This window comes from Thermothelomyces heterothallicus (assembly GCF_042370625.1).
Source record: "Thermothelomyces heterothallicus CBS 202.75 unplaced genomic scaffold P884_scaffold_29, whole genome shotgun sequence".
NCBI classification, from domain to species: Eukaryota; Fungi; Ascomycota; class Sordariomycetes; order Sordariales; family Chaetomiaceae; genus Thermothelomyces; species Thermothelomyces heterothallicus.
The window spans coordinates 106,690-133,799 of NW_027192590.1; the positions used below are offsets into that span (position 1 = coordinate 106,690).

The window sequence follows — 27,110 nt, forward strand, 5'->3', positions numbered from 1 at the left end:
GAAGGGGGGGCATTGGTACCTAAATAAATAGAGAGAGTATTGGAATTGGGGGATGCTTGTTATTAAAGAATATAAAGAGAGAGCGGGCTTAATACCTATGCTAGATCAACCCAATCTCTGCTTAACAACCTACCTACCCATCCTTCTTCTTGACCTGCTGATTCCACGTGCAATCGGGGTTCTCGCGTGAGCGACCGACGACGGACCGAAGCAGTTCTTTCCGCTGTTTGTCTCCGAAAATTTTCCTATTGAGCATACTAGTAGATGATGTACTGTACGAGCCTCAGAAGGTGATGGTAAAGGCTAATTATTCCCAGATGCCTGAGGCATGCTGAAGGCAGGTAGTCCAATTAAATTAGACTCAGGACCCCGGGTGGGCCTTGCTGACAGTGGAGCGGTCGGTCAGAGATACTACCCGACTCTCCCCGCGCTAAGCCAGGTCCTGTAACAGCTAAATAACACGGATCTTTCTCAATATATTTATTGTGTGGTCTTTGGAAATCAACCGACCTCGAACGGCAGCTCATGGGAATGTGCCGGCGTCTTACAGACCCGGGCATACTGTCATTTTTATAAGGAACCAGCTCGTGATCCTGGGAGCTGAAGGAAAGCGAGGCTGACCGCTTCGTTTGGGAAGTCTTCCCCCACTGTGGTTCGGCTGGAGTTGACTCGAGGGACGTCTTCCCTCGGCGCTTTTCAGCTTCCCTAGGTACTGAAAGGTCCTTCCTAATTAATCTTTCCCTCAATGTCAGAGTTTGTCACACGATGCTCTTTCAATAATACCTACTTATATTGCCAAATAATCATCAAATGCTCCCGAGGACCAGGAACACACACTGAAGCGATTATCCTCATCTCCTTGTTCTTCACTCAGACCGAATATTCCAGATGGTAAATGCGTGGATCCAACAGCTCAATAATTATATAGTAATTAGGTAGCTATGGTACCTTACATACCCATCTTGTGTGAGTAATCCGGCCGGTTGATCTATATTAATTGGTAATCAACCTTACCCCTAATTACTCAGTCTTCAAACGATATTAATCAAAGTGATCTGACCAGCTTCCATTATCTTTCGTCACCAGAAACGCAATCATGACTGCGACACCACAGGAAGGGGCCTAGCCGTGAAATCAAGCTTTTCGGGCAGTCTGCCTCGGCAAGTAAGACTCCTGACTACTAATCTCACCAATCTCCTTTCGTGACAAGGAGAAGAATACTCGGACCACGTCAGTATCGCTGGACAGATATTCACGGCTAATTACAGAATTCGCCAGAGAGAAAATTCTAGGATGAGAAGCGGGTGACTCGGGGAATCGGGCTTGTCGGCCTGCTTATCGAGTAATCCGTACTTGCTAAATACCATCGGAGATTACCGAGGTTATGGGACAACCAGAAGGAAACGACGGTCAGAAGGGAAGAAGCAGCATCACCAACTTGGCCAGTCTATCATTAATAACTCGATGCCACACGAGTTGCATCACGGCAGGGAACCAACCATTTTGGTACTAGCTATGGTCATAACCGTACGGAGTAAAGCGGACACCAGACCTTTGCGAGGCAAAATTCATTGAAGAATCAGAGAGAATGGTACCCGTCGTACTTCGTAAATATCACTCGCTTTGACAAGGGGTGTGTAGCATGATACTTTGAGAAAGCCACCTAGTCCGGTGTTGATAGTGTTAACAGCCAATGACTGCGAGGCTTTGAAGGATAAGCTTACGCACAGCATGGGATCTCTGTCAATGTTAGCCCCAGTCCCGGAATAACTAAACTTTTCAAGCTGCTACGCTAGCGTAGGGTATAGCTGGTTGGGTCGTTGATAAAAAGTAATCATCTGGCCGCTAGCACACGCTGCTGGAGGCTTGGCGTGCAACCTCTAGGTAACGTGGGCAGGTTCATCCTGAAAGCGCTGTAGCAAGCCCAGCCGGCGTTCCGGATCATTATTGGGCTGCTGACGCGCTCGGCCAAGTCGGCATCGGCCTTGCAAGGGCCCGGGATTCAGATCCGGGAGGTGGACTACTCGTCTCGCGCGTCGCTGATGGCCGCCCTGCAGGGCGCGGGCACGGTGGTGTCGGCAATCAGGACGCGGTCGGTCAGCGAGCAGGAGACCGTCGTCGACGCGGCCGTCGAGGCGGGCGTCCGCTTCTTTGTCCCGTCCCAGTTCGGCCTGGCCGACACGCACCCGCTACTGCAGACCGGGTCCAGGCGCAGCTCGATCGCTACCGCGCCGACGGCCGGATCGACTACGCCCTCGTCTTTGTCGGCCTTTGGCTCGACTGGGGCGTCCGCGGCGGCTTCATCCTCAACCTCGACCGCAAGCGGGCCAGGCTGTGGGACGGCGGCGAGCGGCCCATCTCGAGAGCATCGGCAAGGCCGTCGTCGGCGTCCTGGAGGGCAAGGCGGGCGAGGGCAAGACGGAGGTGCGGATCAAGGACGTCGACTTCTCGCAGAGGCGCCTCTACGAGCTGGCCGCCGAGGTTGTTGTCGGCCGGGACGGCTGGGCTGGGAGGTGACGATGCTGGATACGGCGAAGGCCAAGGCGGTCGCGTCCGAGAAGCTCGCCCGGGGCACCGCCACCCTCGACGACATCTACGCCTTCGTCTACCGCGCCGCCACGGCGGAGGAGTACGGCCGGCCGTGGAGGCCCGAGGAGGACGTCAAGGGATCTCATTCGCAGGATCGTCGGCGAGAAGCAGTGAACAGATGATGATAGCCGGGGCGGGGGGGGGGGGGGGGGGCTCGAAAGGGTTGCTCACCAAGCCCCTGGACTTGAATTTAGAACGGTGTTATTATTGAAAACGATCACTGCCTCTCTGCTTAACGAAGATTGCCAACGCCCGAGATTGCCATGTCGCCTGACTTTTGCCACTCACCCGGTTTTCGGTGCGTAATAATAATCCGGGGATTGTCCGTCGACCGACCGCATCCTCTGGGATCCTCACGAGGAGCCGCGCCGGCAGAGAGTCGACCATGGTGGTTCCCCGTGACCTGGTCGAGCCAGGAGTCATCGACCGAGATTAGAGCGTAAAGAACGTAACCGCTTTTCACTCGCGGGGAGAACACATCGCGGTCATTTCCAGCCCTAGCCTAGTATATCCCGTTCTCAGCCAGGCCAAGATCGGCTGCCCAGCTTCCGTAATTGCTGTAGACGGTCAAGTAGCCTGCACGTATGCCAGGGGAAACCGGGTGGGGGAAGCGAGGAAAATGTGCTCAAACCGACTTACATGGTAAGGTAGGTAATTACGGGTCCTACGTTGGTATGTTATTTCAACGATGAATACATACATACACGTACAGTACATACATACATACAGAACTACGTCCGTACAATACAGTACGGACTACGTTCCAAGGGGAGGAGGTCATCGAGGTTCACCTTGTTGTAATTATAGGGTAGGTAGGTACCTTATGTACCGTACTACATATATACATTAATTATATAGTTACCTGCATCCGGGGCGTTTCTTCACTGCCCACCCGTCCTTAGTTTTATTTATTAATAACCGTCTCATCCTCCGAGACAGACCATCACTCGCTGGATGCTGCAACTCCAAATACGGGGCATACGTCTTGGGTCAACGAAGGTCTTCAGCAACGTCAACACCAGTCGTGCCGTCATCCGGTTATTACCACCTCCTGCGTTCGCCAAAGAACCAACCAATTCCGCTGCTCTCGATCGGGCCCGAGAAGAAGAAGAGAAAAAAGAAGACAAGACAGCCAAAGCCGACGCCATGGGAGACACAAGAGAACTGGCGGTCGGGTACGTCCGGGCCAACGAGACGCAGTTCAAGGCCGGCCTCTTCCTCCTGGACCGGCTGCAGTTGCGCCCGGGCATGCGGGTGCTCGACGTGGGCTGCGGGCCCGGCAACCTGACCGCGCACATCGCGTCGCTCGTGGGCAGCGAGGGCAGCGTCGTCGGGGTGGACCCGAGCCCGGAGCGGATCGGGCTCGCCAGGGAGCTGGCCGGGGCGCTCGCGGCCGAGGGCAGGAAGGAGAAGCTGACGTTCTACGAGGGCGTCGCCGAGGACCTCTCGCGGTTCCCCGACGCCAGCTTCGACGCCGTCTTTGTCAACTCGACGCTGCACTGGGTGCAGGACCAGCCGCGGGCGCTGCGCGAGTTCGCGCGGGTGCTCCGGCCGGGGGGCCGGGTGGGCATCTCGGGCGGGTCGGGCGACTTCGAGACGGCGCAGGAGCGCATCAAGGCGGCGGTGCTGTCGCGCGAGCCGTACCGGGCCTACCCGGAGCCGGCGCCGCCCCGGTTCCTCGGCCGGGCCGAGCTGAGCCGGCTGCTGGACGAGGCCGGCTTCTCGGGCGCGCGCGACGTGGTGGTCAACCGCATCGTCAAGAAGGCCGAGTCGGCCGACGCCATGATCGACTGGCTCGACACCAGCTCCTCGGGCAAGACGTACGGCGGCATCCCCCCGGAACTGCGCCCCTCCGCCCGCGAGGAGATGAGGGTCGAGTGGAACAAGCTGCTCACCGACGACGGCATCCACATGGATATGGAGCTCCTCGTCACCGTCGCCGTTCGGTGAATCGACCGTTACCACGACAACGAAGTATCGTACTATAATTATACAGATCTATTATCGGTGACCCTCCCCCTAATGTGCTGTACCGGATTACGTACGTGTGTACGTATATACATGTATATAGTCCGTATATAATTAATTATTGATTAGGGAGAATAAGGTACCGATATTCAATGGGCAATTCAAACCATGCTCATAAAACACAGCTTCCGGGACGGAAGGTTCCCAGTGCCGTGCCCCCGGAGCAAGCCCGGATCTGGTGCTAGATCTGCCTATCCGGAGCCCGGGTGTTTCCGTCGTGACCGACAACCGCCGAAACGCGGGCTTATTCTGCCCCGCTCGCTGCTGCTGCCTGTGTAGTTATGAGCGGGTTTGCGCATGTTTCCTTTAATACCGCGTTACAACCTCCGGTATTTACACGGTTTATTTTTCCAGGTGGAACCGATGCGATGCGACGCCGAACTCTGGAAAGTTTCAACCGCCCATTAAGTACGGTAATTAAATAACTACCTGCTTTCCGACCTGGAAACCCGAGTATTCACCTAGGTACCCACCCACAGACGTAACTAGGCACGCATCCATCAAGGTAATCTATCAAGGTAATCCATCAAGGTAATCCATCAAGGTAGGTAAGGTATGGTCAGGTCACAGAACAGGAACAGACAGAGGAAGCGTGGAGTGTCCATTGTGCCCCAGACCACCGTGAAAAAAAGGGGGAACCCTTGATGGGTAATTAACTCATCACATGCGTATCCAAGTATGTTCTTGGGCAAGATCAAAACATGAAGTGCTTGATCTGCAGCCAGCGAGGTTCTCCAAATCATACGTCTAGTTACACTGCTATAGTTCCAACCCCAGCCCTTCACATGATGATCAAGCCGCCCTCTTTGTCGATCTACATTCGAATCACAGCCTACAAGCCTCGACAGTGTTGTTCTTGCTGCTGCTGCTGCTGCTGCCGCCGCCGCCGCCCCCGCCGATCGCCGCTCTCTTCCTCTTGGCAACACCTCCGAACCTCGTAATCAGCTCCGCCCGCGTGACGTGTTCCAGCCCGAGCCGCCGCAGGTTCCTGCCCGTCGCGAGGTAGTCGACGCCCGTGGCCATCTGCGCGAGCGTGATGACGGCGCGGATCGGGGAGGCGTCGATGCCGAGCTTCTCGGCCAGGCCGCACCACGAGACCAGCAGGTCCGGCACGTCCTCGGACAGGTTGCGGTTCTCGAGCGTCGGGGGCGCCCGGAGCCGGTTGTGCGGCGGCGAGTGGCGGGCGAGGTCGACAAAGTTGGGGAAGCCCTGGCCGTAGCACTCGTTGGACACGGCGACGGCGCCGTCCAGCCGCAGCCCGAGCGCCTCGCCGATCCGAATGCGCACCCGGTCGACGGCGGCCATGGCGTTGGCGACCGAGGGGGTCAGGCCGTCCGCGTAGAGCATAAAGTCGCCCCCCGTGCTCTCGATCCGGCCCGCGTTCATCAGCATCATGAGCGGGTGGAAGACCCCGTTGACGTTGGCCAGGCTGACCTCGACCACGCTGCTGCACCACTTGAGCCGCGTCGGGGACAGGATGCGCGCCACCTCCCCGCAGAGGGCCCGGCGAACGACGTCGCCGTCCTCGTCCTCCCCTTCCTTCGGCTGCAGCGCGGCGATGAAGACGAGCTCCTTCTTTCCCAGCACGCGCAGCTCGCCGTCCCCCTCCATCCGGCACGAGTACGGCGACAGGTTGGTCTCGAGGATGCAGCCCGCGTCCAGGTCGGCGGCGATGAGCGAGAACAGGTTCCCCGGCACGGCGACGATGGCGTGCTGCCGCAGCGGGAATTTGCGGAGCTCCTCCAGCACCGTCTCCTGCCCCGTCGACGGGACGGTGAGGAACATGATGCGCGAGAAGGCGACGGCCTCGGCCATGTCGGTGGTGACGCGGACACGGGTCGACCCTTCCATGAGCCCGCTGGCTCTCAGGAGGCCGTTCCGCCTGACTTGGTCGGCGTGCCGCAGGTGGGTTGGGTGCGAATACACCAGGACGCTCGTCCCCTGGCTCTGCAGGCCGGCGGCGAGCGCGAACCCGGCCGGGCCGGCGCCCACGATGGACGCAGTATGTTGTTGTTGTTGTTGTTGTTGTTGTTGTTGTTGTTGTACGAGCATGGTGAGCAGGATGGGAGTGAGTTTGGCAATGAGGGATGAGTAAAGAGGACGAGGATGAGGATGAGGATGGCAATGAGGGTTGAGATGAGGGATGAGAATCACCAAATCAACAGCAAAGACGAGAGATTCATAACGGAGAAGGAGGCAGGGCAAAATAGGAGGGAAGCTGGTGCGTAGGTGGTCAATAAGTCACCTGAATCGTCGAAGCATCTGCGAGAGAGGAGAAGATCTGCCCCCAGCAGCCGCAAAGGTAGATGTAGAACCACAGAGGTAGATATAATAGAAACATGGGATCAGCAGCACCTCTAGGCACGCGATTCTAGGCTCCAAGCCCCCTTACAGCGTACCATTACTACATGTAATAGGACCACTCCGTACACATTACAGCTATACAGCCTCTCGGGTCATATTACTTTACCTAGGTAGCTTACGTGCATTTACCATCGCGTACCAGGAAGGCGGAAGGCTGGCTTGCAACCCTATATCAGTTTTGACCATGGCTGAATACATGGAAGGTAATTACGTACTATATCATTACCGGGTAGGTAGCATTCCTGCCCAGCTACACCTCCTTTTGGCTACAGGTGAGCAAGTTTGCTCGGTTTTTTTTTTTTTTTTTTGGGGGGGGGGGGGGGGGGGGGGGGGAGGTTCCCTCGGAACGCCACGTACCTTATTTATAATTACAGGTCGATTAGTACATACATGTGAGCTTTTCTTCGTCTGCTACCAGAAGACCGGTAAAATTCACCAATCCTCCATCCCGCTCTCGGATTCACACTACCGATACAGACCACGCACGTGCACGGGACTTCATTTATCCCCAGCTATATTGCCCAGGATCACTCCGGCTCGTCCTCGACCGCCGGCTTACATAGTACCTAAATACCCCAGGTGTATTATTGTATGAAAGGCATGCGTGAATACCTAGGTCGATTTCTGGTGGGTACGCAGATCACCCCTCTTTAATTATCCCCTGTCGCATTTTTTCAATACATTTCGCCATCTGTTGCATAATAGCCATGTGGTCATGGAGAAGAGGAGAGACAGCTCGAACTATCAATCACATCGATCTCCTGTCCTGTACACCATCCCTCAAGCCATCCACGCTGCTGGTCGAATAGGATGGTTGTCGCTCGGCTCTCTCCTATTACAAATTGGCCCATGTCGTTTCGTGACCATTGAAGTGGCGGTAAGAAGCTCTGCGTGCCTGGAAGAAGTGAGATTGTGCCATGGGTACTCGGCGGAATCTCTCATCAGGAGGGGATTCAGTGGGTATGCATCCTTGGCAACGAGCCGCGAGGGTTCACCAGGCGAAGCCGAGCTACGGCATGCTCCTCTGGCCACCCTGCGCTTCGATTCCGGTGTTTCTCTTCCCACGTCTCGTTGATCCCAATGAGGAACAGCTCGGCCAACCAGTTGGACCGGGTGGTTGAAGGAAAGGAGGCCGAGCAATCGTTAGTCTCGCCGACAGATGCCATAATACGAGTCCGCCCTTCAGCCCATTACCGGCAGTTATTAAGATGACTGTCTGAGCTCCTTTATCCCAGGTGCGCCTCTGCTGCCTTGATAGTGCAGAAGCGAGCGTCCTGCACTTCCACCGATCGCCAGGTGAGCCGTTCGGAAGAAGGGGCTGAACCACCGTAAAAGTTGACGACGGTAACAGGCGCGAGACCGCCAAATATAGAACCTCGACTGCACAAAGATGGAGGTTATAATATATGGACCAAAGGCCGTCGGAACACATCACTTCTTTCTTCCCTTTGTAAAACAAAGGGAAGGGGGAGGGTGCCTAGTAAGCTACAATGTCCTGACAGCATAGAATAGTGGAAAAGGTGGTCCATACGAGTAAATTCCTTCTCTGTACACGACCAGGTAGGTGTTGAAGGATAACTAGACTGGTTGTTAATAGGTTAGGTGCCTAGGTAGGCGATTCAGCAAGCATTTCAGCGCTATAATCCGTACACATGAAAGGCATCCATCCATCCATCCATCCATCCATCCATCCACCACAGAGGCGCTTTAGGCTCCAGATTTCTCCACGTTGCCCCGTCTCGTTGAAGTCTACGGCTCAGCACCAGACCTGCTAAACTACAGTTACGTCCGAGAATCACACTATTACAGCATATAGCTGTCAGTAGGTCAGATCCGACTGACCTACCAACAGGGATGATAAGCCAGGGGTCATAGACATATATTTAGACAGTATCCCCAAGTGCCTCTGGCACTTGGAAGAATCAACGCATCTTATCACCACTTCTATAGACTATACCAATTAGTCTAGGAGTGCCGCCTACAGTACGAATACTACTATAGTATCGTATCTTATAGCTAGTCCAAGCTATAGTCATTTATAACTATCGAGCTATAGTAAGTGGTACCTACTACCGGTTTAAATCTATAATCTTTGTTACTATTTGCATTCGAACGCCATAGGAGGCTATTTACCTAAGTCAAGTGACTATATCCCTCTACTCTAAGTAGACGCCTAAACGGTCAAAAACGATGGTAACACTAATACTATTAAGAACCGATAAACAAGTCTAAACTATAATAAGCGTATTAGACCTACTACTTTATCATTAGAAATGCCTATTAGCATTAGGTTTAGAAGCTCTCTCTAATAGACCTTTGACTCCTTAAGCTAGTAGTATCTCTTAAGGAGGCTAATAACTACTCTACTTACGCTTAAGACTTTTATAACCACCTAATAGACAAGGATTACCTAGAATCCTAGACTCTTAATAACTATACCCTAAGAGGACTTGTTAGGCACTTTATAAGACTCCTTCCTTGGCTCTTAAACAAAGCTCTTATTCTACTACTACCGATGGAAGCGAGAACTATATTAGAAGTGTAAGTTTAGGAGGAAAGCTAGTATAGGGGACCTTTAGAGACCCTGAAAACGCCAAGTCCTAAAGACCTAGTTTAATAATTTGCTATATTGCTAGAAACTACCTTATAAAGGATAACTCTACCTATAGGCCTATTAGATCTACTAGAGACCTTAAGGCCTAAGCTAAACCTAGTAAGTCTAAGTAAATAGGGTAACTAGATACTAAGTAGACCTGTTAGAGCTATTTAGACTATAATTATAACTAATATACTAAGGGAACTTCTAGAAAGGGAAGAATCCTAGTAAGGGTTATTATAAAACCTCTAGCTAATAGTCTAACCGATAGAAGGATTGTTAATGATAATGCTAATACTAGTAGGGGATACCCCTATAAGGGGATATATACCCTTCTTACTACTAGACCTAATAGAGGAAACGATTATAAGACTACTTTAGAAGGCGATAGTTAGACTTCTTTAGAATACTATAACCGACTAAGTAGATATTAGTTCCCCTTAGCTATAGCTAGTATATATAGTAATATAATTAGTAATAGACTAAGCCTAGAAGATTATTAATATTAGCTTACTTTGGCTAGATATTAACCAAAAGATTACTAATGGCTAGCTAATCTTCTATTATAAAAAGATCTATTGCTATACTAATACTAACCTTTAGATCGAATATATCTATAATATAGTTAGAGGAAACGTTTCTAAGGAACTTCTCCTATAAAATAACCTATAGGTATTATTCTATAGGTTAACTTTATAGTAATATAAGTAATAATTATCGCTAACTAAGAAGGAAACCCTATACCTAAGTATAGAGATATAGCTCTAAAGGATTAAAGAACGATTCGGCATCTAGTTTAACCAAGTAGGTCAATGGCTAGTTTAGAATAGCTATACTAAAGATCACCTAGCCTTAGGCAAATCTATCTATAAATTTACTATAGACCTCTTCTACTATACCTAAGTCTAAGGAGATAAGACAAACTACTAGCTCCTAACTAGACTTTGGTTAGTAATAACTCCCTTACTCTATAAGCTCTGCCCTAAGCTATATAAGATAGATACTATTAACTAGTACCTTCTTTACGCCTCTAAAAAATAGGAAGCTCTTTTAAAGGAACTTAGAGCTAAAAAGAGGTTAAGGAAGGTAGCTATATTTAATATCGATAATACCTTAGATAGGACTAGTAGTAGTAATAGCAATAATATAGACGAGGAATAAGCTAATTAGTTATGTATAGACCCCTAAAAGGGTAGCTAAGGTTAGCGGTACCGGACTAACCATTATAGGCAAAGGGAGGAATAGAAATATAGGTATCTCCTACAAGAGGAGCGATTCCAAAGGTATAACTAGGAGTCTCGACTAAAGGAGCGTAACGACCAAGTCAGAAATGACCACCTATAGAGCACTAGAGCCTAGGAAAAGGGTAGATATAGTAAACGGAATCCTTACTTTAGACGGTTCTACTACTATAGCTAGAAGCATATTAATAAGGATAGTACCTACTACTACTATAACACCATAGTAATATCTGGTAAGGATAAGAAAGCTAAAGCCGAATATAAGGAGCTTAAAGCCGCTAGCTATCTCCTAATTAGTAACTATAAATCTAAGACTAATAGAGATAGTAACGATAGAGAGATATACTTCCTTAGTACTACTAAGGAAGACTATATCTAGGAAGATAGCAATGTCTATAGGCTTTGTAAACAGTTATTTGCAAGCCAAGGAGCGTTATACTACTACCTATATTAGGATTATAGAAAGAAACTATACTTACCTAAACTACTAAAGGAGGACCTTCCCTAGGTAGAGTAGGACTTCGTAAAAGGAGCGGCTATACTATTAGAATTAACCGAGGAACTATAATAATAGGAAACTATACTCCTCTCCTTTGAACCTAGCCAAGTAGTAGAAGCTAACCTAAGTATAGAAATACCCTTCTACCGGCTAAAGAAGACGTCTTACCTATATATTCTGGTTCGAGCTAACCTAGGAGACTAGACTACGGATATCTATTTCGATATAGGCAGTTTAACTAACCTAGTTAACTAGATATAGATTGCCTAATAGGCAAAGAATCCCTAATAGATTAAAGGCAAACCCTATACCCTTAAGGGAGTCAATTCGAAGACTAGGATTAGCGAATAGGTCGAATTTGACTTCTATATCCTAGGGGAGGCTAGGAATATACCTATTAATAGGTATATCTATATTATAGCCGATATTATCGATAAACTTACTCCGAAGATATTACTAGGTACCGACTTTATAACCGCTTATAGTATTAAGATTAACTTTATTAAGGGCATCTATACCTTTAGATCATTAGCTAATATAAAGGTCTATAGGGATATCGTAAAAAAGAACCCTAAGCCTATCTCTTAGAAAGTTACCACTATCTAATATACTATTATACCTATATACTTTACCTAATTACTCGAGATATACTTTATCCTACTGCCTAATAACCTCCTAGAGGATAAGTACTTCTATTTCACCGCTAGCTAGGAAGGAATCTAGGACGCTATAGTCACCTAGTATACCCCTAGGGTAATAATCGTCCAGAATGACGCTAATACCCCTATAATCATCCAAAAAGGAGATAAGCTTAGCTATCTATTAGAATACTTAGGAGAGGATACTACTATATAGATCGGCGTAACGGATATAGAAGATATATAGGCCGAGGTTTAGGACGGAATCACCAAGTAAGAGCTAAAGAGGAGGCTAGAAGAAGCCTAGTATATATATTACTAGGAAAAAGCCGATAGCGACTAGGAACTTCTACTAAACATGATAAGTTTTTATACCCTATTATATGGCATCAAGAAACCTAATGACATTCCGGCTATTAAAAGCAAGGATAGTATTAGTATAGCTAATATGAATCCTAAATTTACGCTTAAGGTGAAGGAACTTCTAGATAAATATAACCTCTACTAGGACAGGGGAATCGTATCGATACTAGAATACTAGAAGATACGAATTAATCTAGTTAACAGATAATAAAAGCAGGTCTATATGGTTAGACTATACCTAATAGGGCTTAAAGACTGCGAAGCCGTTGACAAGCATTATGACTAACTCTAGGCATCCGGAAAATTTACCTTTATAGACAAACTAACCCTAATCGTATACCTAGCCTTTATTATATAGAGGAAAGTTTCTGAAAAGCCTAGGGTAGAGGTTAAGAAAAGCCGAAGTATGGTTGACCTATAACTATTAAATATAATTATAGTCCTAGATGTTTATCCCCTACCTAACTAGGATGACATTATAGCTACTATAGTCGGTAATAAATTCTTTATAGCCCTAGATACTTTAGGATTTTTCTACTAGCTACCTATAGCTAAGGAGTATAGCGACTATATAGTTATTATAAGCTACTATAGCCTAGAAAAATCAAATATAGTGCTTATAGGTTTCAAGAATATACCAGCCTTTACGTAACGCTATATAGATAGACTTTTCCTAAAATACTACCATTTTGTTGGGGTGTATATCGATGATATTATCATCTTTAGTAAGACCAAGGAAGAACACCTTAAATACCTATATACTATTTACGAAATCCTTGATAAGGCCTGTATATATATTAGCGTACCTAAATCATTTATAGGCTACCTAGCTATAAGGCTCCTTAGGTATATTATAAATAGCAAAGGTATTACCAAAACTGACGACCGTATCGCCGCTTTTAAGAAGCTAAAGTTCCTAGATATACTTGATAGTCTGGAGCACTATCTCGGAATAGCCAGATGGCTTAGGAAAGGCATTCCGTAGTTCGATGTAAAAGCAAGGCCACTTTAGGCACGGAAGATGGTACTAATGGCTATAGTATGGAAAGAAGGAAAGCTTGAGCCTGGGAAAGCTAAAAGGGCCCGGAAGGTGGTCACTTCTACTGTTAAGTTTACCTTAACTAAGGAAGAGCTTAAATCCTTTAGGTTACTTTAGGAACACTTATATAACTAGGAGTTTCTCTACTACCACTACCTAGAAAAACTACTATTCCTTAAGTTAGATGCCTGCTATGATAGCTATAGCGTTATCGCTTTCTAACTTAAGGGTAACTAGGATGGTAAGAAAATCCCTAGAAGGGATATCCCCTCAAGTGAAGTATAGCCTATCTTATTTATATTAAGAGCGACTACTAATATAGAAAAGCGCTATAGATCTATAGAGGTAGAAATTACTATACTTGTCTAGGTAATTAGGAAACTCTAGAAGATAGTATAATTAAATAGGTACCTGGTTAATGTTCTTACTAACTATATACCGACAAAAGGGATTATAAAGTATATATCCTTAATTATAATAGATCTAGCTAAGGCTAACCTCAAATTAGCTAATGCTACTAACTATCTATTAAGATTTAACCTTAATATCTTTTATATCTTTAGAACCCTAAATATAATACCCGATACGCTATTAAGGTTACCTACCTAGGAATAAGAAGACCCAAAGGTCAAAGAGAGCCTAACCGATGAGCTTAAGAATATCTAGAGCGATTACTAGGATACCAAGGCCTTTATAGCGGATATAACTATCTTAGAACCGGTACTTAGCGATGAATTTAGGGCCAGAATCATTACTAGCTACCCTAAGGACTAGAAGTACGGACCTATCTACCAAGCCCTCCGCGAAAACGAGAAAGACTTGGTCAGAAATGACTATACCGGAGCTAGAAAATACAAACGGCCAAAACTGCCTATAGGACCGTTCGAACTTTCGAACGGATTACTTTTCTATATAGACTTTGATAGCACCAGAAGACTTTATTTACCGGAAAACTATATTAACCAAGTCCTTTAGATGGTTTATAATAATATATACCATTTCGGCGAAAACAAGATAATGAATAAGCTTATAGCTATTTATTTCTATAGGAAGGCCTAGAAGGTTTCAAAGTTTATATAGTACTATAAGATATATTAGGTAAACTTAACTAACTATAACCTACTACTAGGGGAACTCTAGCCTATTCGTACCTAGCCAATACCATTCTATACGGTAGCTATAGACTTTATTACCGACTTGCCACTAGCGCTAACCATAGGCACCCTCTGGTTACTCGAAGGCCATACTCTTATAGACACGCTCTACACCGTGACGTACAAGTTTAGTAAGAAGAAGCTTCTTATAGCCGGCCGCCGGATATATACGGCCAAGGAATAGGCGATAGTTCTTCTAAGAACCTGGATATTTACCGACTAGGGAATACCAGCCTAAATCATTAGTGATCGTGACCCTAAATTTATATCCGACCTATAGAAGGAAATCTTCTTACTACTGGGAACCAAGCTGCTGTTTTCTATGGCCTACTATCCTTAGATTGATAGGTAGTCTGAACAGACAAACCAGACCGTAGAAATCGCCTTGTAGATGAACTTTATAATAAATCCTAACCACTTATAGGTCGAAATCTTACTAGCCCTATAGTATTACCTTAATAATATGCTGGTTACTAGCATTAGGAAGTCCCTAAATAAGCTAGTATATAGATTTAAACCGTACTTAGTACTAGATATCCTAAGTAAGAAAACTACTAGAACTAGTAGGTATAAAGCCCTAGAAATCCTATATAAGTAGTACTAGGCCAAAGCTAGTGAAATGATTAATCGGGCTATAGTACTAGCCAAACTATAGTATAACTAGAGATATATACCTACCGAATTCAAAGTTAGGGATACCGTTTAGCTACAGCTATACAAGGGATACCATTTACCTGGTAAACCTAATAGGAAATAGTTAGCCTAGAGAGTAGGACCGTTTAAAATCAAGCAACAGGTAGGAAAACTAGCTTACGAGCTAGATTTTCCCAAATCCTAGAAGGTCTATCTAGTCATATCTATCGCCTAACTCTACCACGTTAAACAAGGTCCTAATCTATTCAAAAGAACCGTACCACCACCGTAGCTAATTCTGGTTAATGGTAAGGAATACTAGAGGGTTAAGAAGATTATCGACTACCGTATACATAGAAAGAAGCGCCCAAGGGTAGAATACCTTGTTTACTAGCTCGGATTTGACGTAAAGGATGACTAGTAGCTTCCCTAGAGTGAACTGGAGGCTACTTCTAGTGAATTGATCCAGGAATATATAAATCGCCGTCAGATTTAGCCACTACCTAGAAAGAAACAAGGCTAACCCCTAAAGTAGAAGGCTTCTAGCCAGACCTAAGGCGTTATACCTAGCCAGGAAGAAGCCAAATAATACCTAGAGACACGTACCTTTAATAGGCTACCCTAAATCTATTTTAATACTAGAAAACCTATTACCATTCATTATACTATTATCTTTGTTACTACTTTCATTCCAAACCTTATTATTTACTATATATAGGCTACTTCAAACCGTATATCTGGCTTAGTTAGCCACCAAACAACCTAACTGTTTAGTAAATAGGGCTAAACAGCCTACCTATTTGGTATACTAGGGCTAAACACTAATAGCTCAAGCCTTCTTTTATCCTATCTTTAAAAGCCCTGCCTAAAAACTATAAAAACCCCTAGATTTCCTATTACTTTCTAGTTTTTCGAACCTCTTCAATTCTTCTATAATTTCTTTAATAACCACCTTCTTTTCTAACCTTCAAACTCTTTAACGCCAGCCTTTTCCATCAATATAACTATATAGCCATCTCCTATAGCTTGCGTACTACCATTTCTATCAAAAGGAGGCCCTAGAGAGTATTTTCCTACTGCCTTTTGCTTCATCCTATCGCGTGTTTACAATGGCCAAATCCAGAAGCAAGGCCAGAAAGAGCAATAAACAGGCTGCCAAAGGCGCCTAGGGCCCTGTAGCAATAGTAGTAGCAATTATAGCAGCAAGCCCAGCCACCGGAAACGAGCCTCCGGTTGGCTAGCAAGATGTACCTATATTATAGTTAGTAATAGCAACTGAAGCAGCCGACACCCTGACCACCTCGTTTACGCCTATTAATTGGCAAAAGAGACAGACGGCTATAGAGGCGTCTAACTAGGTATAGGCTATACCTATACCCACACCAGGCGTATACTCCGGCCCTATAAGCGAAAACAATACCCCGGCGGATAGCAATGTCTAAGATATCCTTAAGAACCTAGATATAATACTAGAGAGCGGTATAGGCTTTATAGCTAACCTAGGTACTAAGGAGGAATTCTATAATAACCTGGTAATAGGTAGCCTAGTCTAAGTATACTATAAAGATATAGCTATAGCCTTCGAGGGCGAAGATCCTAATATACTATAGCATAATCTATAGCATATACCCCCCTAAGTTACCAATGCCCCTTATAGTATTACCTATAACACTTTCGGCCCTCTATACCTATAGTTTCCGAAGGATACTATAGTCAAGTAGTACTACGATAGTAAGATAGGCGTTATAGCCTAAGTCCCTAGAAGCGTCATTAATACGGTCTATACTAGCAAGAGCAAGTATAAGGTAGTTTGCCTGCTAGCCATATATTACTTCGTTAATAGCCGCTAGTTATAGGGAGAGCAAATAACTATAGCTAACTATAAGACCTTCTATAGTATAGACAAGGATAACGCTACTAAGATTCCCCGTTTAGAGGCCAAATTTGCCTTTGTCAAGATCAAGGGCGATATAAAAGTAATACTATTTAGTGTCATCGCGGGCACCTCTATTATAGTTGACCTGTATAAAGCTACTAATAGTAACAATAACTATATTATACTAGTACTGTTTTTCGCTAAGCACTATAAGACTTTAAACCTATAAGGAGGATTCTAGCCTTATGCCATTAATAGTAATATAGTATATAAGATAGGGGGTACCTATATAGTCATGTATACCTAACGTGTTAGTAAAACCAGGTAGGTCCCTATCGACATGATTAGGGCATACTAGTATAAGTAGCTAGCTAACGCCTTCCCTAACATTCCTATAGATAAGGATACTATACTAACCCCTCTATTACTAATCAAGGTCACCATCACTAAGGTATAGGATATAGTAAATAAGAAGAGGCCTCTGACGCTACTGACCACACGCCGGGTAATTCTGACGCTTAAGCCTATCGACTTCCTATCCTACAAATTAGATATAGCTTAACTAGAGTAGGACTATTAAGAGTCTAGCCCTACCGACGCCACCTAAGATATGACTATATACCTATATATATATACTAGCTCACCTATAGCTATACTATAGGGTACCAAGTAGCGTGACAAAGAAAGTATATCAGTTGTTAATAAGACTACGGCTAATACTACCACTAGCCTGACGGCCTAGGCCTTATTATAGCCAGATTCTACACTCTAACCGCCCGAGCCCGTGCCTTAGCCTACTACGCCTATTAGGTATACGTAGTATAGGGTACCTACCAGTAGATTCGCCTATAGGACCGAAAGGGACCCCGAGGACAAAGAAGAGGAGGCCGAATCCTAGGGCAGGCTCAATAATATACGTGTTACCTTCAATAGCCTCGAGGAGGTAGAAAACACCCTTATAGGCATAGAGTTCGACCCCTTCACCAATACTAATATTATCAAGTCTAGCCTATTATATCCGTCTATAGCTATAACGATTAGGCCTGTCAAGGACTACCTTGCCTATACCTGCTAGGAATGCCATAGTAATAAGGAAATACTTATCTATACCTACTACTAGATCCGCCGTTTCTACCAGAAGGCTAGCAATGACTTATATAGGGCTAATACAGCTATATATAGCCTTAAGAAAAAGCTAGAGAACGTATATAAGGCCTACTATACCACTAGTATAGTACCTACTAGTATACTAGAACCTAAGGAACTACTAGTAGCCTATATCTATATACCAAAGGGAGATAGTAATGCCTTAGTCAATAGCTACCTATTTAAACTCGGCTACCTTTACTATAGCCTAACTAGTTACTAGGGCCTATACTCTATACCTATATATATCATTATAACTTATAATGTCACTAAGGATAATAAGACTAATAAGGACTTCGCTAAATACTAGTACCTAGCTACCAAGGCTAACCTTCTTAATATAGGTTAGGCTATAATTTAGAGGCAGGATAAGGCTATTAATAGTGTCACAAAGGACCTTAACCAAGTTAAGGAGGAACTTAGGTAACTAAAGGAGGCTTCTATAATCGTAAATAACAACTATACGGCCACCCTTAACTAGAGGAAGGGAGTAGACAAGAAGATACAGTAGCTAGAAGAAATAATCGCCTGGCTTACCAAGCATACTATAATAATTACTATACTATAAAAGGCTTCTAGGAGCTAGGAGCCTATAGCTCGCCTACCTCCGCCGGCTACCACTAGACATGATACTCCCCCAAGTTCGATTACTAGGCTAGTAGTATAACCGCCACCCACAGCCACTGGCCAGAAACACCCGCGCTCAGATATGCCTACGTAGGAGAGTCCCTTGTATAAGAGGGCTACTAGTATAGTCTATAGTAACCGTACCCTAGTCAGGGACGCCTAGGCCAGGGCTAGAACACTTATATAGCCCCCTTAGGAGCGTCCGTCTATAATGTCGGTATTTATCGTAAACTTAGGAGCTACTAGGAAGAAGAAGGATTAAAGGATAGATAGATTTAATAATAAGGAGGATAAACGGGATACTTACTAGGATTATTACTATAGACAAATGACTAATATATTTATTAAGTTATAATAGGTCGTTATATTTTTCTTTTAAACCCTGGTACCTATTATAGTATATAGCTATTAGTAGGTTAGATCTAACTAACCTACTAATAGGGATAATGAGCCAGGGGTTATAGATATATATTTAGATAGTATCCCTAAGTGCCTCTAGTACTTGGAAGAATCAACGTATCTTATCACCACTTCTGTAGACTGTACCAGTTGGTCTAGGAGTGCCGCCCACGGCGCGAATACCGCTATGGTGTCGTATCTTGCAGCCAGTCCGAGCTGTAGTCATTTGCAGCCATCGAGCTGTAGCACACACCGACAGGCAACAGACAGTGATACTACCATCGACATTGACGTATCCTCCATACTACTCGACGCCTGGAGAGATTCTGCAGGGTTCCCCCCTTGCTCCCCCAAGAGGAAAAGCAACACGGTTAATCTAGGACGGGTATGCGCTGGTCGATCCCGGCGGTGGCGTCTTCACTTGACGGCGCGCAACGCCGTCCGGCCCTACGAGCCTGACGTAGCGGGGATTAGGGTATGTTGGCACTACGCCCGGGAGCGTGTGGTCTTCCAGATAGGGCGGCTTCGCATCCCAGCCGCGGAGCTCGTGCTGGCGTGCGACGAACTGGTTCACCTCGTCGCAAAACTCTTGGCTGCACACCTTGACAAATGATAGTCTCTTTCCATAATCGACAAGAACAACGGGAAGGTCGACCTTGTGGTGTGCCGTAGCCCAGTCGTAGTCATTATACCAAACGTTGAAGACGAAGATAGTTATACGGGCCCATTTGTAGATAGTCATGAGCTTGGCGTGACTCGCTTCTGGGTCGATGTGGAGAGTGTAGCACGCTTTGGCAATCACCTCGTCGTTCCCGAGGGGATAGAGGGGCGATTTCCTTCGCAAAAAGACGGCTATACGCATAGGTATTTGTTTCTGGAGCATGTCGGAGACACGCTACGACGGGTTAGAGTTTTAATAAAAAGCTGGTCTGTCTGAGAAAATCCATTAGCTTACCTCGTCGAGTGGTAGGTCCTGGACAGTCATTGTACCTAACAAGAACCAGACGGGTCGCGGATAGAGAACGAAGCAGGGAAAGGGAGCAAAGTAAGCTTAGTGGTCAAGAGGCTTATGGCTCAAAAATGGAGCTTCGGTTGATTATCGGTAGAATGTATACAGAACTAATAATGTTACATACTAAGTCAGATACCCCCCATTTGGGCCACCCCCCAATTAGGCAACTTGGCAAATCTTAACCTATAAACCTACCTTTCTTTTTTAACACTCTATATTTACAATCTATTTAACCCATTATAATATAAAAAGCTTCTAATTCTAAGCCTTCTAGCCTACTCTCTTTAGCTAATAAGTCATCTATATAGCTAGCTTTAATCTAGACTTAATAGACCTATTAAACTAGTACTAGCCCCTTCTAGTATAGTTACACACCTCCCAGACCAAAGCTCTGTCTGGTCAAATAGAGCGGAGCGTTAGCTAAAAGTGTCCAGGGCATCTAGGTACTCGCGATTGCAATAGACAAGTCTAGCTCTCTAGACGATAGTGATAATAGATACGAAGGCGATAACGACGATACCCCTCTAGGTAGACATAAAAGAGTCTACCTATATAGGAAAAGATAGTTAAACTTATAAACAAAAGAAGAACTATACCCTAATTAAGTAAGCTTATAATAGTACTTGTTACTATTATTATTATTATTATTCTATTCTATTTATTATCTACCTCCTGTCTTGGTTATCTCCTTCTCCTAGTGCTCCTTAGATCGGTACCCTTATTTATATCTAGTATATATAGTATAACTTATTAGAATTAGAAAACCAAAACTATATCCTATAGCACTCTAGTTATACTAAGAGCTTCCTGCCCTAGTCTACTATTTAATTAAAGTAAACTAAGTATTTAGATTAGGAACTACCTTCTTCCTTTATAATAGCTAGGCTACTTCTAATTAAGCCTTTAGAGCTTTGTTTTTCTATTATAACTAGGCTAATTTAACGTTCTTTTTATTTAATACTATCTTAACCTTCCTAAATAAGAGCTAATATATAAATAGTAAACTAGTACTAGCCTCTCCTAGTAATAGTCACACACCTCTAAGACCGAACCTCTATCTAGTCAGATAGAGAGGAGCATTAGCTTAAAGTATCTAGGGCGTCTAGGCACTCGTGGTTACAGTAGACAAACCCGGCTCTCCAGGTAGTAGTAGCGATAGGTACGAAGACGGCGATAACGATGTCCCTCTAGGCAGATATAAGAGAGTCCACCTATATAGAAAAAGGTAACCAAGCTTATAAATAAAAGGAAAACCACATCATTATATAGATAAGGCTATAATAGCCATCTATTACTATTAATGTTAGTCTATTCTATAAAAAACTATTCATTGTCCTTGTTATCCCTAGCACCTCCTAGATAGGCACCCCTTATTTATATCTAGTATATACTATAACTTATTTAGAACCAGAAAAACGAATCTATAACCTATGCCCCTCTAGTTATACTAAGAGGTTTCTACCCTAGTTTAATAGATATTATTATTAGGTAGCTAAACTATTAAGGTACTTATAAAGGTATATCTTCTTCTATAGAGTTATAAAGTAAACCTCCTAGCCTAGTAAATCTATTTAAGTAGGTAGCCTAGTACTAAGGTCTTATTACAGCATATAGCTATTAGTAGGTCAGATCCAACAGACCTACCAACAGGGATAATAAGCTAGGGGTCATAGACATATATTTAAATAGCATCCCCAAGTACCTCTAGCACTTAGAAGAATCAACACATCTTACCACCACTTCTACAGACCCGTACCAATAGGTCTAGAAATGCCGCCTACGGCACGAATACCGCTATAGTATCGTATCTTATAGCTAGTCCGAGCTATAATCATTTATAGCCATCGAGCTATAGCAAGTAGTACCTACTACTGGTTCGAATCTACGATCTTCGTTACTATTCGCATTCAAACGCCATAGGAGACCATTTACCCGAGTCAAGCGATTATACCCTTCTACTCTAAGTAGACGCCTAAACGGTTAAAAACGACGGTAATAATAATACTATCAAGAACCGATAAACGAGTCTCAACTATAGCAAGCGCGTTAGACCTACCGCTTTGTCGTTAGGAATACCTACTAGCGTTAGGTTTAGAAGCTCTCTCTAACGGACCTTTGACTCCTTAAGCTAGTAGTATCTCTCGAGGAGGCTAATAACTACTCTACTTACGCTTAGGACTTCTATGACTACCTGATAGATAAAGATTACCCAGAATTATAGACTCTTAACGACTATACCTTAAGAGGGCTTGTTAGGCACTTTATAAGACTCCTTCCCTAGCTCTTAAACGAAGCTCTTATTCTATTATTACTACCTATAGTAGGAACTATACTAGAAGCGCGAGTTTAGGAGGAAGGCTAGTATAGGGGACCCTTAGAGACCCCGAAAATGCTAAGTCCTAAAGACCTAGTTTAATAATTTACTATACTACTAGAAATTGCCTTATAAAGGATAACTTTACCTATAGGCCTACTAGATCTACTAGAGACCCTAAGGCCTAAGCTAAACCTAGTAGGTCTAAGTAGATAGGGTGATTAGATACTAAGTAGACCTATTAGGGCTACTTAGTCTACGATTATAACTGATATACTAAGGGAACTTCTAGAAAGGGAAGAACCCTAGTAGGGACCTTTATTAAACCCCTAGCCAACGGTCTAGCTAATAGGAGGATCGCTAATAATAATATTAACACTAGTAGGGGATAACCCTATAAAGGGATACGTACCCCTCTTACTACTAGACCTAATAGAGGAAACGATTATAAGATTGCTTTAGAGGGTAATAGTTAGACTTCTTTAGAACGCTATAATTGACTAAGTAGATATTAGTTCCCCTTAGCTATAGCTAGTATATATAGCGCTATAACTAGCGATAGACTAAGCCTAGAAGATTACTAATATTAGCCTACTTTAGCTAGATACTAATCAAAAGATTATAAATAGCTAGCTAATCTTCTATTATAAGAAGATCTATTACTATATTAATATTAATCTCTAGATCGAACGTATCTATAATATAGTTAGAGGAAACGTTTTTAAGGAGCTTCTCCTACGAAATAACCTATAGGTATTATTCTATAGGTTAGCCTTATAATAGTATAAATAATAATTATTATTAACTAAGAAGGAGACCCTATACCTAAGTATAGAGATATAGCTTTAAAGGATTAAGGAACGATTTAGCATCTAGTTTAACCAAGTAGGTTAATAGCTAGTTTAGAATAGCTATACTAAGGACGACCTAGCCTTAGGTAAATCTATCTATAAATTCGCTATAGACCTCTTCTACTATACCTAAGTCTAGGGAGATAAGACAAACTACTAGCTCCTAACTAGACTCTAGTTAATAATAACTCCTTTACTCTATAAGCTCTGCCCTAAACCACGTAAGATAGATACCATTGACTAGTACCTCCTCTATACCTCTAAAAAATAGGAAGCTCTCTTAGAGGAATTTAGAGCCAAAAAGAGGTTAAGGAAGGTAGCTATATTTAATATTAATAATACCTTAGATAGGACTAGTAGTAATAATAGTGATAATACTAACAAGGAATAAGCTAATTAGTTACGTACTAACCTTTAAAAGGGTAGTTAAGGTTAGTAATACCAGACTAACCATTATAGGAGAAAGGAGGAATAGAAATATAGGTATCTCCTATAAGAGGAGCGATTCCGAAGCTATAACTAGGAGTCTCGACCAAAGGAGCGTAACGACTAAGTCAGAAATAGCTACCTATAGGGTACCAGAGCCTAGGAAAAGGGAAAAATAGCGAATAGAACCCCTACTTCTGATGGTTCTACCGCTATAGCTAGAAGTATATTAATAAGGATAGTATATACTACTACTATAATACTATAGTAATATCTAGTAAGGACAAGAAAGCCAAAGCTAAATATAAGGAGCTTAAAGCTACTAGCTATCTCCTAATTAGTAACTATAAATCCGAGACTAACGGAGATAGTAGCGATAGAGAGGTATACTTCCTTAGTACTACCAAGGAAGACCATATCTAGGAAGATAGCAAGGTCTATAGGCTTTACAAACAGTTATTCGCAAGCTAAGGAGCGTTATACCACCACCTATATTAGGATTACGGAAAGAAACTACACCTACCTAAACTGCCGAAGGAAGACCTTCCCTAGGTAGAGCAGGACTTTGTAAAAGGAGAGGCTATACCGTTAGAATTAACCAAGGAACCATAATAATAGGAAACCGTACTCCTCTCCTTTAAACCTAGCCAAGTAGTAGAAGCTAACCCGAGTATAGAAATACCCTTCTACCGGCTAAAGAAGACGTCTTACCTACGTATTCTGGTTCGAGCCAACCTAGGAGACCAGACTATAGACATTTGTTTCGATATAGGTAGTTTAACCAACCTAGTTAACCGGATATAGATTACCTAATAGGTAAAGAATCCCTGATAGATTAAGGGCGAACCCTATACCCTTAAGGGAGTTAATTCGAAGATTAGGATTAGCAAATAGGTCAAATTTGACTTCTATATCCTAGGGGAGGCTAGGAACACGCCTATTAATAGGTATATCTATATTATAGCCGATATTATTAATAAACTTACTCCAAAGATACTACTAGGTACTAACTTTATAACCGCTTATAGTATTAAGATTAACTTTATTAAGGGTATCTATACCTTTAGATCATTAGCTAATATAAAGGTCTATAGGGACATTATAAAGAAGAACCCTAAGCCTATATCTTAGAAAGTTACCGCTACCTAGTATACCGTCGTACCTATATACTCTACCTAGCTACTCGAGATATACTTTATTCTATTGCCCGATAACCTCCCGGAGAATAAGTACTTCTACTTTACCGCTAGCTAAGAAGGAATCTAGGACGCTATAGTTACCTAGTATACCCTAAGGGTAGTAATCGTCCAAAATAATACTAATACCCCTATAATTATCCGAAAAAGGGACAAGGTTAGCTATCTATTAGAATACTTAGGAAAGGACACTACTATATAGATTAGCGTAATAAATATAAAAGATATATAGGCCGAGGTTTAAGATGGAATCACCAAGCAAGAGCTAAAGAGGAGGCTAGAAGAAGCCTAGCATATATACCACCAGGAAAAAGCCGATGGCGACTAGGAACTTCTACTACCAAACAGGACAAGTTTTCATACCCTGTCATATAGTATCGAGAAACCTAACGACATCCTAGCTATTAAAAGCAAGGATAGCGTTAGTATTACTAATATAAACCCCGAATTTGTACTCAAGGTAAAGGAACTTCTAGACAAATACGACCTTTACTGGGACAGGGGAATCGTACCAATGCTAGAATACCAGAAAATACGAATCAATCTAGTTAACGGATAGCAAAAGCAAGTCTATATAGTTAGACTATACCTAATAGGGCTTAAAGACCATAAAGCCCTTGACAAGCATTATAACTAACTCTAGGCATCTAGAAGATTTACCTTTATAGATGAGCCAACCCTAATTACGTACCTAGCCTTTATTATATAGAGGAAAGTTTCCGAAAAGCCTAGAGTAGAGGTTAAGAAAAGCTAATATATAGTTAACCTATAACTATTAAACGTAATTACGGTCCTAGATATTTATCCCCTACCTAACTAGGATGACATTATAGCTACTATAGTTAGTAATAAGTTCTTTACAACCTTAGATACTTTAGAATTTTTCTACTAGCTACCTATAGCTAAGGAGTATAATGACCGTATAGTTATTATAAGCTACCATAGCCTAGAAAAATCAAACGTAGTACTTATAGGTTTCAAGAATATACTAGCCTTTATATAACACTATATAGATAGACTTTTCCTAAAATACCGCCATTTTATCAGGGTATATATCGATAATATCATTATCTTTAGCAAAATAGAGGAAGAATACCTCGAACACCTATATACTATTTATAAAATCCTTGATAAGGCTTATATTTATATTAGAGCGCCTAAATTATTTATAGGCTACCTAGCTATAAGGCTCCTTAGGTACGTTATAAATGGCGAAGGCATCGCTAAAACCAACGACCGTATCGCTACCTTTAAGAAGCTAAAGTTCCTAGATACACTTAATAGTCTAGAGCACTACCTCGGAATAGCCGGTTAGCTAAGGAAGGGCATTCCGTAGTTTAATGTAAAAGCAAGGCTACTTTAGGCGCGAAAGACGGCTCTAATAGCTATAGCACGGAAGGAAGGAAAGCTTAAGCCCGGAAAAGCTAAAAGGGCCCGGAAAGCGGTCACTTCTACTATCAAGTTCACCCTAACCAAGGAAGAACTTGAATCCTTCAGGTTACTTTAGGAGCACTTGTATAACTAGGAGTTTCTCTATTACTATCGCCTAGAAAAACTATTATTCCTTAAGTTAGATACCTACTATAACGGCTATAGCATTATCGCTTTCTAGCTTAAGGGCGACTAGGATAGTAAGAAAATCCCTAGTAGGGATATTCCTTTAAGCGAAGTATAGCCTATCCTATTTATATCAAGAGTAACCATTAACGTAGAAAAGCGTTATAGATCTATAGAGGCAGAAATTACTATACTTATCTAGGTAATTAGGAAACTTTGGAAGATAGTATAATCAAATAGATACCTAGTTAATATCCTTACTAACTATACCCTAACGAAAGGAATAGTAAAGTATATATTCCTAATTACGATAGATCTAGCTAAGGCTAACCTAAAACTAGCAAACGTAGCTAATTATCTGTTAGGATTTAACCTTAATATCTTCTATATCCCTAGGACGCTAAATGTGGTACCCGATACGCTATTAAGGTTACCTACCTAGGAGTAGGATAATCCGAAGGTCGAGAACAGCCTAGTAGATAAGCTTAGAGACATCTAGAGCGATCACTAGGACGCTAATACCTTTATAGCGGATATAACTATTACGGAACTAGTGCTTAGT

At 43.5% G+C, this 27,110-nt stretch overlaps 4 protein-coding genes across 4 annotated transcripts; 2 read left to right on the forward strand and 2 right to left on the reverse strand.

The window, feature by feature from the left end:
• Positions 1 to 1,705: 1,705 nt before the first annotated feature.
• Positions 1,706 to 2,636, forward strand: P884DRAFT_315185 (uncharacterized protein; the record flags this gene model as incomplete). Its single annotated transcript, XM_069445257.1, has 1 exon — positions 1,706 to 2,636. A coding segment is annotated over exon 1 (594 nt), but the record flags the coding sequence as incomplete, so codon positions are not given.
• An 857-nt stretch (positions 2,637 to 3,493) lies between these two features.
• P884DRAFT_264005 (S-adenosyl-L-methionine-dependent methyltransferase) lies at positions 3,494 to 4,716 on the forward strand. Its single transcript, XM_069441810.1, has one exon. The coding sequence runs from the start codon at positions 3,544 to 3,546 to the stop codon at positions 4,537 to 4,539; it is 996 nt and encodes a 331-aa protein (XP_069294322.1). The 5' UTR covers positions 3,494 to 3,543; the 3' UTR covers positions 4,540 to 4,716.
• Positions 4,717 to 5,398: 682 nt separating this feature from the next.
• Positions 5,399 to 6,669, reverse strand: P884DRAFT_280356 (6-phosphogluconate dehydrogenase; the record flags this gene model as incomplete). The annotated part of the gene is made up of 2 exons (XM_069443423.1): positions 5,399 to 5,431; positions 5,542 to 6,669. 2 exons carry the CDS (start codon positions 6,667 to 6,669, stop codon positions 5,399 to 5,401), a joined length of 1,161 nt encoding a protein of 386 aa, XP_069294323.1.
• A 12,713-nt stretch (positions 6,670 to 19,382) lies between these two features.
• Positions 19,383 to 20,177, reverse strand: P884DRAFT_294575 (uncharacterized protein; the record flags this gene model as incomplete). Its single annotated transcript, XM_069444285.1, has 2 exons — positions 19,383 to 20,087; positions 20,148 to 20,177. The coding sequence occupies 2 exons, from the start codon at positions 20,175 to 20,177 to the stop codon at positions 19,569 to 19,571; spliced, it is 549 nt and encodes a 182-aa protein (XP_069294324.1). The 3' UTR covers positions 19,383 to 19,568.
• Positions 20,178 to 27,110: the final 6,933 nt, after the last annotated feature.

Excerpts from the sequence above, each read along its gene's own strand:
- P884DRAFT_264005 (XM_069441810.1), top strand. The coding sequence starts at position 3,544 with ATGCTGCAACTCCAAATACGGGGCATACGTCTTGGGTCAACGAAGGTC.